The 12,119-nt window shown below is 34.6% G+C and overlaps 1 protein-coding gene across 1 annotated transcript in view; it reads left to right on the top strand.

Moving 5' to 3' along the window:
• Window positions 1-674: 674 nt before the first annotated feature.
• The window catches only part of TMPRSS15 (transmembrane serine protease 15), a 56,715-nt gene continuing 45,270 nt past the window's right edge, over window positions 675-12,119 (top strand). The window contains exons 1-8 of the mRNA XM_010722365.3: window positions 675-859; window positions 2,044-2,174; window positions 3,138-3,205; window positions 3,706-3,750; window positions 5,287-5,429; window positions 7,089-7,136; window positions 9,867-9,908; window positions 11,167-11,286. Of these exons, the coding sequence (XP_010720667.3) occupies window positions 715-859; window positions 2,044-2,174; window positions 3,138-3,205; window positions 3,706-3,750; window positions 5,287-5,429; window positions 7,089-7,136; window positions 9,867-9,908; window positions 11,167-11,286 (742 nt within the window). The 5' untranslated portion in view covers window positions 675-714. The remainder of the gene's footprint in view (window positions 860-2,043; window positions 2,175-3,137; window positions 3,206-3,705; window positions 3,751-5,286; window positions 5,430-7,088; window positions 7,137-9,866; window positions 9,909-11,166; window positions 11,287-12,119) is intronic.

The raw sequence follows: 12,119 nt of genomic DNA, 5'->3' as shown, positions 1-12,119 counted from the left end.
CTGCCAGCAACCTGCTTCTGTGTGGGATCCTCCCCACGTGCTGCTGTTCAGTCCTGGATCCTCCTTCAACATGGGATCTCTTTCCTCTGCAGCTTCCTTCAGTTGACATGCACTTGCTCCACCGTGAATTCCTCCACGGCTGTCGTGTGGAAATCTGCTCCACTGTGGGCCCTCCGTGGGCTGCTCTCCCCCAGATGCTGCAGGGCCACTCCTCACCCTGCTCCCCTCACCCCTCGTAGCCATGTACTGTGTGCCCTCCCCTACCCAGGCTGTCTCCAGGCACCTTAGGGTGGTTGCTTGGCCCTGCCCTGCCCTGCGCTGTGCTGGTGCCATTGGAGCCTGCTGGAATTATCTGTGACGGGTCATAAAGACCAATTTTGCATTTCTTTTTTTCTTTATATATATATATATATATATATATATATATATATATATTTTATCTGGGACAGAAACTTTAACATTTCCTTTTTGAAGAGATTTCTTCATTTTTGCTTATCTTGTTAATGAATATGAACGCTCAGAAATGTTGTAAAAAAACCTGTCTATTAAGTTTTATGGCATAATTAATTGATAGGCGTCTCTTGTAAATAAACAAATGTTCCTTTCAACCCCTGCAATTCTGTGATTCTGTGATTCATGTGAATTATTACCCTCATTTTCAGGTTATTTCTTCCTCATGTCAGTCCTTTGTTGGTACAAGCATTCAGGACAGAAATGAAGCTGAGAAAATCATCTCGTGAGAAATACGTTCCTCTTAGTTACTATGAAATTTTGTTTGTTTCTCTGCTTGCACTTTTTGTGTGTGTCTGCGTGGGGCTGACTGCACTTTCATGGTTAACAATCAAGGAGTTAGAACAAGGTAAGTACCAACCTTCGACTTATTCAGGAGATCTTCGGTAGAAGTTCAGATTTTGAAGACAGTATCATTGTCACTGTAATTATATTTCATATTTCTTACTATAATTCTAATGTTTTTGGCTTGGCTTTTTGTTTGTTTATTTTACGCTTCCCTCTCTGGATATTGATCTAGACAAAATAAGCCAAGATAAAAGCATTGAAGCATGCCTTGAAGCCTGATGAAATGAGAGAATTTAATCTAATTTTGGAATTTAATCCAAACTGTAAAGCTTTGTTTATTCAGTCATATTCACCAAATACTGAACATAATATTGCACATAATATGACATGATTTACTTAGAAAGGAAAAACCTACTATTTAGAAACATTTGTTTAAATAGATATGCAGTTATAAGGATAAATAGAAGCTTAAGGTAATATAATTACTGGTTGATTTTAGGAAATTAGTGTCACTAGGTTGTGCCCCTCCATTACGAATTGTCTATTACAGTATTTCTTAGCTATCTTCTCTTTAATTTAAATTCATTCTTGGATGTTAATGCCTTTAATCCCATTCTAAAAATACCTCTGGTTATATAACTGGTAAACAAAAGGTATTTTCTATCAGTCACGTTAATTCAGCTCTTATCTGAGAATTTCCAGTTTTTGTTCCTTATATTAGACATAGCTTCACATGCTACAGAGATTCACAGAATCAGGGAATGATTTAGTTTAAAAGGGATCTCTGGAGACAGTCTAGTCCAACACCCTGCTCAAACAGGGCCGCCTAGGTATGTCTGCCCAGAACCATGTGTGGATGGCTTTTCAATATCTTCAGGGACAGAGATTCCACAACCACTCCAGACAACCTGTTCTAGTGCTCGGGCACCCCCACAGTAAATCTACTGTCTCCTTTAACTGTTCAAACTGCTGCTGGAAAGTTCAGCATTTAGTGTGAAATTGAAAGTAATGAGAACCAAGGACAAATTGTGTTCATATATTTACAGTTATTACTTTTGTCAAAAATGATCTGACACTTATTGAAAATCAGCACTTGGCAAAATGTCTCTTTATACAAAGCAAAACAGGTAAAAAAATTTAGTTTTTATGATCTACGTAGAATAAAATATAATACAGCTCTTTATATTATTATAAATATTATATTGTATTATTTATAAATATTTAATTATATTTTTAATAATCTAGCTCAAACTACTGGAAATAGCCAAGGCTATGTGGGAACATTTAAAATAATTTCTGGGACATCATTCATTCCTGCTTTGCAAGATAAATCATCAGGCGACTTCAAAGTCCTTGCCTTTGATGTTGAACACTTGGTAAGAACCTATTTACCGCTGGTTAAATCAAGAGTATGCAGTAGCTACATTAATTTTCTAACATAACTTGTTGATGATGCTTTATTATTTTCCCCAGACTGTGACATTTAGTATCTTAAGCTTGATCAGAAGTCATCATAGAATCGTAGAATCACCAAGATTGGAAAAGACACTCAAGATCATCCAGTCCAACCATCCATCTACCACCAATATTCTTCCACTAAACCATGTCCCTTATTACCACATCTAAATATTTCTTGAATACTTCCAAGGATGGTGACTCCACCGCCTCCCTTGGCAGCCTGTTCCAAATCCTGACCACTCCTTCTGAGAAGAAATTTTTCTTAATATCCAATGTGAACCTCCCCTGACACAACTTGAGGCCATTCCCTCTTGTTCTATTTATAGTTGCATGAGAAAAGAGGCCAACTGTCACCTCACCACAATCTCCAGGGAGATTTTAGTGAGTGATAAGGTCTTCTATGAGTGTCTTATTCTCCAGACTAGACAGTTCCAGCTCCCTCAGCTGCTCCTTACAAGACTTATGTCCAGACCCCTCTCCAACTTTGTTTGCCTTTCTCTGAATACACTCTAGGGCCTCAATGCCTTCTTGTAATGAGGAGCACAAAACTGAATACATACTCAAGATGTGGCCTTACCAGAGCTGAATACAAAGGGACAATCACCTCCCTGCTCCAGCTGACAACACTATCTCAGATACAAGCCAGAGTACCACTCGCCTTCTTGGCAACCTGGGCACACTGCTGTCTCATGTTTAGACAAGTGTCGACCAACATCCTCAGGTCCATTATATTCTTTCTTTGTGAAAACCAGTGAAGCATCAAAGAAAGTTTGCTGATATGAGGTATGAAGAGGGAAAATATATTAAAACCATGAATGCAGTGTGCAAGTAGTTGTATTTTTCATTATTTTAGTGGTTAAAGATTTCTCTTTTCTGTACAGATACAAAAAATCTTTCAAGCAAGTGATCTGACAAATAAATTTGAGAGATGTGAAATTTTCCAGTTCAAGTAAGTAAATTTGCAGGTTTGCTGTTCTTCCTATCTAGAATAAAGTTCAGGACAGAGATTTTCTGTTGGCATAACCTGAGATGAATGGAAATATACTACTATGTCTCTATGGACTCAGGTCCATTTAAATCATATAACTTAAGGAATTTGCAAGTGGAGCTGTCACTTGGCACCGTTTAAAGCTGCATCCTGTGTGTCCTACCTATCCATAGTATAGGTAGAGTAAGACTAGCTTAATTTCACTTCTCAATATCCTGTTATCTTTGTTGTCCTATGGAAGGCAATCTGGCAAAACAGTTCAGTAAATGCAGTGAACTCTGTGGTACTAATTCAACCTGCACTGGTCTTCATACTGTCTTGAGTCTACACAGCAAATATAATAATCTAATCCACTTTTATACCGTTCCAGAACACACTTCCATCCTAGCCACAGCATTAAACATTATAAGCTCAAGGAGAAAATATTATGGTTTTTTTGTTGTCTTTTTTTTCCCCTATAGGAACCCTGAAGAAGGTAATGAAATCTTGAAGACATCTGAAACAGGGTAATTACATAGAAAAATTTTTAGTTAGACATGAGCAAGAGACAGGGATTTTACTAATAAGATAAGGATATTTGCCAACTATGAGTACATGTATGTTGAAAATGAGAAGCAGATTTGAATCAATCGATTGAACGTAATAGTGAGATTGTAAAACAAATTACATGGAAAGATGGACTATGATAACCTTATGAAGGATTTTATTATACTATTTTCTAATACTAAGGGAAAAGAAGTAGGCAGCACATACAGGCTTTTATCTCTGTGAAGATGGATCCAAGTAGCAAACTTTCGTTTCTGCATGTAGAATTAGACTCATCAAAATTTTTCACAGAAGATAGACGTGTGTCTGAGCTAGTTGCTCAAAACTCTAATTATAAACAAAGGTAAAAAAAAGTTACTTTTAGGGTTTTCTCATCCATTGTGTTTGGATGCCTTTTTAGGAGAAGATCAGTTATGCCAAAGAACAGCTTGTTTCCTTCCATCAAATTCAATGGAAATCTAGACATCTGTCTTCATTTCTGCTTTGAAATAACATCTGTTTATTTCAAAAATGATTTTCAAGTTGACTCTTTCTGTTAAAAAGGTGTTTATCCCTTTGGGCAACCTTGTTATTATTTGACCTTTAAAACTTTTGAGTCACAATGAAAGCAATAAAAGCTTTTGTTTACTCAGCACAGCCTAGAGGTTATGAGAAACAAGAAATTAAAGAGGAGAATTTTTCCTTACACGGCAAAATGCTCAATCCTGCAATACAGCTGCAGGCCATATCAAAAAACATTGCTGAGTCTGTTTCAATTTGATACTATAAACACTTAGGAATAAAAAAAAAAACAACCACACTTAAATCTAAGTAAATGGAAAAAATATATATCTTTAACACACATCATACTTTGACTTCAGTCAGATACCTCATTCTAGCTACAAATATTGAATATGGAGTAAGATGATGGAATAAGAGACTGCAAAAAAACAAAATTCTGGATAAAATTCAGGCTTCATAGAAGTTAAATAAACTACAACCACTGATTTCAAAATATGTATGGTTACAGCCTTTATTGTTTACTTATGGAAATATAGGTAATCACACAGCAGATCCTCGTGAAAGCAGAATCCATACAGGATGTTTGCTATACAGCATTGACCAGTTTGTGTTATATTTTTATATCGTGAAAATTTCAGGTTCACCATCAATATTTTAGAGATTAAACTAGAAGACCTGTTAAGTATTGAATAAACCTGCTTCTTCAGTTTATTCCAGTTCATTTTCATTGCATAAATAACAGTGCTATTGCTTTTTTTCTCCTACAATGGATATAAGAGTTGCAAGGGAAATAAGAACAGTTTCTCCAAATGTTCTAAGCTATAGTTAAGAGCTTTTTCCTTACATGTTATATTAACCACCCATGACTTTATGATACTTTGAATTTACAAGTGAACCCCTATTATAATTAAATATTGTCAAAATATCAGTAACTCAAATCATAGATTCACTACATTATCATGCTTAACTGATCACTTTCTGTTTTATATTGCTAGTGTTGTTGTGATCTTCGGCCTTTATCTTACCCAGAGAATAACAGCTGAGATAATAAAAAATGAGTTACTTTCAGGTATCAACGCAAATGCAACTGATCTTTCTCAGACCTTGAAAATTGATGTGAACAGCATACAAATCACAGGTAATGCTAATATAAATCCTTGAAAAGTGCTGTTAATATGAGCAACAACTTTGGACCCCAACCACCAGAAGGATCATTATCTTATGGGTGTTCTCCATTACTCCATCTCCATCAGCAGGTGAAAAAATGCTGTCAAACAGAAAGTATGAATCAGTTTAGCATATGTCCACTATGGAAGGAATAAAGGGCAAAGTAGGGATTTCCCAGTCAAAAGCACCCAACTGCATCTATTTTATGCAGCATAACTCTTGTAATTTCATTGTCCCTCAGATTAATGCAATTAAGTCTTGACGGTATTTCATAAGTAAATGCAACTATCAGTTTGTTTTGCTCAAGAATAAGGAAAGTGGTTCAGCTTCACAGTGAGTGAGGACTCGTTTATTGAAAAGATGTCAAAAAAAATAGCAAGCTAATACAGTGTGTGACTTCTGGAGAAGGATACTCAAGTATCAAATTCCTCTGATACTTAGGTAAAGTGTAAATGGGAAACAAATGATGCAGCTTTAAAAACTAGATGTTTTCAAATTTTGGAAATACTCAAATACAGTGATTTTATGCAAGTACTACAAAGATTGGCAAAGCCTAAGAGGAAGCCCAGCAAAATCAATGAGAATCTTTCTTTTGATTTCAGTAAGACTCAAAATAGGCCTTCGCTAAGTATAATGATAAAAAACAATTTGAATCCTTTGAAGTGGAAGTTGATTAGCTGACATTTGAAGACCTGATGGAGCTACTATTAGGTAGCTACTGATTGCCTTAAAAGGAGTAGAATGTTTGTTATGCAACATTTCTTACTCTGTTCTAAAAGGTGCATTTCTTGCAAAGTACTTCAACTATTCAAAGGCTAAATTCAGAGTCCTGACATCTTTATTTCTTTTTACTATCTGCACCACATTTAAGAAGTTGTTCTAAATAGTTGCACGTCACTGTGGAAAGCAATTGCTCATTATGTTTGAAAAATGCCTCCAAAGGAAATTATGAAGTGCTTTTTAAAAGATTACATATCTGTTGATGAATTTTGAAGCAATAAAACTTTTCTTGATGTGCATCATTAAAATGTCTCTTTTCACGTGAGATGTCATCTGTATACTATTAGGAGTGCTGCAATAAAGTAACAACTGTAACTAATGATCCTACATATACATAGAACTTTTGCTTCCAATGTCTCTGTATGTTCTTCAAGACAAACTTTGTTTCTATTTCATATCATAGAGGGAACGAAATATAACATTTACCTGTGATTTGCTCCAAATAAATTTCCATAGTGACTAAAAGTAACTTTCTATCTTGCAAATAATTCCAGATTAATTTTAAGTAATTTATCTGATATAAATACTGCTTTATGATGCAGATGCTCTGAAAAGCTCCATGGTATAAAAGAGTCAAGACAGAGATTTCCAAGATAAAGACATTTTACATGTGAGATAATAAACAGAGACTCAGGATAGAAGGGAATTAAGAGACTTTTCCTCCTTTGGAAGGTCAGAGTCTGAGAAAATAATGTGAAATGGTCAAAAGGAGAGAAGCAGGATACTGTTAGTGATACAAAGAGAAACAGCCACAGCTTTTGAGGATTTTTTACTGTGTTTTCTCTCTATTTTGTATAAAAATAGATACTGCACTATAAAAGGAGTTCATAATGAACTTGCTTTCTTTCAGTGGTTGCTGAAAATCCTACTACTACAATGCTGCCTTTAACTTCATCAGGTCAGTATCCTTCATAAAGCAGAAACTATTTTTTGCATCTGTACAGCAGAAGAAACGAAAGACTTACTGTTTAGCTGGTATAGTTTAATAAAGCCACTTTGATTGTACTTGGGATTGGCAGTGTTCACTCAGTGATAGCTGCCCTTCATCATTTTTGACCACTTGAGAAACCAGTGATCTAAAGTCTGTATAAAAGCTGTAAGAGCTTAATCTGAGGATCAAAACAAAAGTTGAATCTGTCAACCATCTGAGCCACAAGCTGACATTTTCATAGATTCAGACATGTAGATTCACATACTATGGTTACTGGTATACTGAGTAATGTTAGTAGACTTTAATTCTGCTATCACTGGAAGACTTGTGAGTATAGGGAACAGGGCAGACACATCTCCTTGTCTCTCAAGCTTGCATAGTAAAAACTCACTAAAAGTAAGCCAGAGAGATGAGTAGTACATTATGTCCTTTTTAGCACAAGATACAGATACACATATTACATACAAGTTGCCACATACAAATTATCCAGGAAGGAATCATGGTATCGAATCAGACACATTGTGCAATTAATATGAAGTAAAGATACATATGTTACATATAGACCTATAAATATAGGAGTCAACTATTTATCAGTAGCCTAATTACAGTCGTAACAACAACAACAAAAAAGTTAGTCCTATTATAAGCCTATTAACGCACATAGTCCAAAGTATACAGTTGCTACTCTTTATTCCCAATTATATCGTTAAAAACTGATAATACACAGATTTTCTCCTATCTGTCACTTCCTCTGGCATGCTATCTTAATGTCACTTTGAGTCCTAAGGTCAGTGTTGCTAGTCCATAGCAAGAAGAAAATGAGAGTGAGGGGGAGGAAGGGGGAAGGGAGTAGGGAGTTGCTGGCATCCTAAACTGGAATTGGAATAGTATTTATAGCATGGATGGATTCCTTCCTTCTTTTTTTAGGTCTCCCTCAGGTCAAAGAATCATAGAATACTTTGAAATGGAAGAGACTCACAAGGCTCATTGATTCCAACTCACAAATCCAGTTATTTTTATATGCTTGCTAATACTACTAGTTTCCTTGTTGTTTCTTAGTCCCAAGCCCCCATTTTACCATGTGCGGTATGCTATGTCTGTTGGGACTGGGGCTTACTCTCTCTGTTGACCCTAAAGCCTACTTTATCCACCTCACATGTTCTGTTAGTGAAATTGCTCAGTAATTGAGCATGTATGGTTTGTATTTATACTACTAATGCCTCTGTCACTGTCCTATGCCTTTGCTTTTGTGGCTTTTGTTATCAACTTATACGTGCGCATTTGGGAGTAACACCTGTAACAACCCTATTTTAACAACCTTCAAGATTAGTTTTATTAGAACAGCCTGCTCATGCATGCATCTATTAAATAGCTATTTCCTCCCAAAATAATGATTAAATGAGACAACAAGAAGTAAATTAGGTAGATATGTATGTACATAATACTTCACAAACTACTGTGAAGCTATGAGTGATGTCCTCTGCTGAGTGAGCCATGAGAAAACAGTCCATCCAGCTGCACCCTCCTTGCACTTTCTCTGCTCTCTCTGTCTTTGGACTCTGTCCTCAGATTTGCTGCATAGAATGGTCCTGAATGGTCCATTTACTACAAAATGACTTAGCTTAGCTTAATAGTGTTTGCCAAATCAACATGATTTGATAGAAAATTATTAGCAAATCCTCTTGCAAGTTTGTGCACCAGTAAGTTTGAGTAGGAACATGTAACAAAAAGTTAACGGTCTCTGACTCTAGTGATCAGCAACTACTAACAGCAAAACTGATAGATGATAAACTATAAAGAAGACTTTACTACATTTCCCAGTTTATTCCTTCTAGCCTGTCATCTCATAAACTGAAAGGGTCCATTGACTATAATAACACATATTTAAGTGTTGATATAAGTAAAAAAAGTACAGAGGCATGATAATGCAAATTTAAAGAGGAAAAAAGGAGAAAGTAGGAACTGAGAACGTCCAGAGACATCCTTAATAAGATGAAGATTGTTATTAAAAAAATCTCTTGTGGGAAGGTATGTGGAACAATCATAGGAAAGTATGAAGCAGATTTTTTTCCAATTTACTATCACCAATGCAAGTCTACTCAAGTACCTAGGTATTTGATTATTTGTAAATATGTAAAAACACATATATGTAAATATGCCAGTATGTAAATATGCAACTACACAGATTTGAATCTCTTTATACTGTGACCACTAATTTGTTGAGCAATGTTATTTATATGAAGAAGTACTTATATATTTAGTAGTAATTTTGAAGTTCTCACAACTTCTCTTTTTTTTCAACAGATCCCATGAGTCTATTTACAAGTCCTCTGGCATCAATTACAGTCAGAATAGGGAAGGGAAAGAGAAGACAAGAAATTATTGTTCTATGTTCTGTGATTCTCTTTAATAAATTTTTAAAAAGCATTTTGAAGTTATTGAAAATGCATGAGACTAAGTATAAAAGAATGTAATTTACAATTATTTCTCTTAAATTTATTTTGACATTTGACAATCAGATTCAAATCACTTAAACTGAAGTTACAATACCATTACCTGTGCTGGGGTTTTGAGATACAGTGAATAATGCAGATCTCATAACAGCAGATCAGTAGCTTCTTGGTAATGCCCAAACAACTGTAGGGGTACTTTCAGAGAGCAAGAAGTAAAGTTCTAACGCAGGGTTGTGTTTTGCAGGTTCAGAACAATTCACAACAAGCAAGGCTGCAACAACTTCAGGTAGGTAACTTGATATGGGAAGAAGCAGGGCAGTTTTATGAAATAGTCTGAGGGTTACACTATTTTTGTATATCGTTTTCATATTAGTTCTTGCATTCCATTCCTGCAAGTACATAATATGCAGGTTTACCTTCAATTTGACTAGAGAGGCCTCTTCAAAGAAACTGTATGTTCTACAAAAATGCTTCATGTGTTATACAAATGCTGATATATGTATATTGATACCCATACCGACTGTTTGGTTTTGATGCATATTATTTCTTAGGGTTTAAAGGACATTCTTAACTGGTAACAAACTCTCACAGTACTTCCGATGTATGGAAAGCCAAATCTGTTTGAATTGCTGAAAACTTCCCCTAGTCTCGTAAAATGGTGAAATATATATGACATGTATAAGCATTTTTAAATGGGTCTTATTTATTTACTGCCGTTTCTAAGTTGACTTCAGCAATCATATTGCAATTAAGGTTACTTACTGTTTCCAGAAGAAGTCAAATTGTTTCACTAGAAAATGTTAATTTATTTATATCCAGTAGATGGCAATGCTGTTTAGTTTTATGATTTGAAGAATTAATCTAGAGTGGATTATGTCATATGTAAACAGTGTTTTCTTCTGTATTGGGCAAAGCATATTCCTAGATTACTGATAGGGTTTTGTTTTTTTTGTCTAGAATGCAGTCTCATCTTTACTCATCCATGGCAATTAATTTATTGACACTAACACCTTCATCACTTGACTTTTGGTTTGATTCATCTACCAATTGGATTCAAAATGGCAGCTCTTTTGCTTTTTGCTGCTAACACTGAAAGTTTTTATTTGTAAATCAGTCTGAAACATTACCATACATCCAAAAAAATTTCCAGTCCTTGTCACTTTTACATACACTTATATCAAAAATGCATTTACTTAATCAAATTACAAAGAAATAACAAATTTGAAAATGTATTTAGTATATTACATAAAATAGTTTATTTAAGTAGAGGAAGGAGATGGGAATTCATGGAAATTTTCTTCTAGCTCTGCTTCAAACATAATTTTAAAAAATATGCCACTTCTCAGACCATTCTCTACTCTGTGCTAAACGTTCCTTTTTAGTATGCAATATTTCATTTCTGGCTACTAAAAATGCAGTTTTGTGAAACACAATAGAGTGGTTGGTTTGATTTGTGCTAGAGTAGCCAAAAGTAAGTCAATTTTCCATTGTAGTAAAGCTGCATTGCTGCTTTATTGTTATTGCTGTTTTGCTTTCTATTTCAGTTGAGTGCTCGTTGCCTGCTGAAATTTGTGATGATGGAGTAACCTGCATTGGGAAGGATTTATTTTGTGATGGAATCTTGGACTGCCCAGATGGTTCAGATGAATCTGAAAAAAGATGTGGTAAGAATGTAAATCTATTTAAAGCAGTATTTCTGAGCATATTTAAAACTGTCAGTATTTTTTAAGTACTTAATAAGCAATTAGCTTCATAATTAAGTCCAAATTAACTCTGATAAAAATAATAGCAACAATATCTAAGTGTTATAACACTTATCTTGTAAATGCAAACAGTTTCATTTAAAATTTTAATTGATGAATGATATGTTCAATATATAAGAAGAAAATAACACAAGGCATCTACATTAATATAAAATGATATAGAAGATGCTGTTTAATATATGTATTAATAACTATAAATAAATATAATAGAAAATATAAAACAATGTCAAAATCTCATGTGAAGTTGTGCACTAGTAATATCAAATATGTTCTTTCCAAAAACAAATGTTAAATCCCATTACCCAGTACCAGAAGTTACTTACTGTCATATTCAGTGTTAGAAGAGAGGTTTATCTTTTGATTCCATCATTAAAAATGTCATCATAAAAAATACTACGAACAAATCTTCACAATATACTAGATACACTCTGGTTCAGAGATATTTTATTTCACTATGCTTTTTCATAAAAGCAATGTATTCTCCTTGCTAATCTCCTCTCTGTCACCAGATAATTGGTTTTGGCTTTGTGCATAGAAAAATGAGGCAAGAACTAAGCTGATATGCCCAATCCCATTGTAAAGTTTCTACAATAACATTAGCTGTAAAACATCTGTTTGGCTTTTCCTGGTAAAATCTCCTATGCTTCAACTAAGACAGTACTCTCTAAACTAAGGCTATCTTGAATTTACTTTTTATTTAGATTTGTTTTTATTATTTTAATGTATTTTTAGTA

Source organism: Meleagris gallopavo, chromosome 1 (assembly GCF_905368555.1).
Source record: "Meleagris gallopavo chromosome 1, MGAL_WU_HG_1.1, whole genome shotgun sequence".
Taxonomy (NCBI): Eukaryota; Metazoa; Chordata; class Aves; order Galliformes; family Phasianidae; genus Meleagris; species Meleagris gallopavo.
Note: the sequence above shows the minus strand (reverse complement) of the source record. Positions and strands in the feature narration are given on the sequence as shown.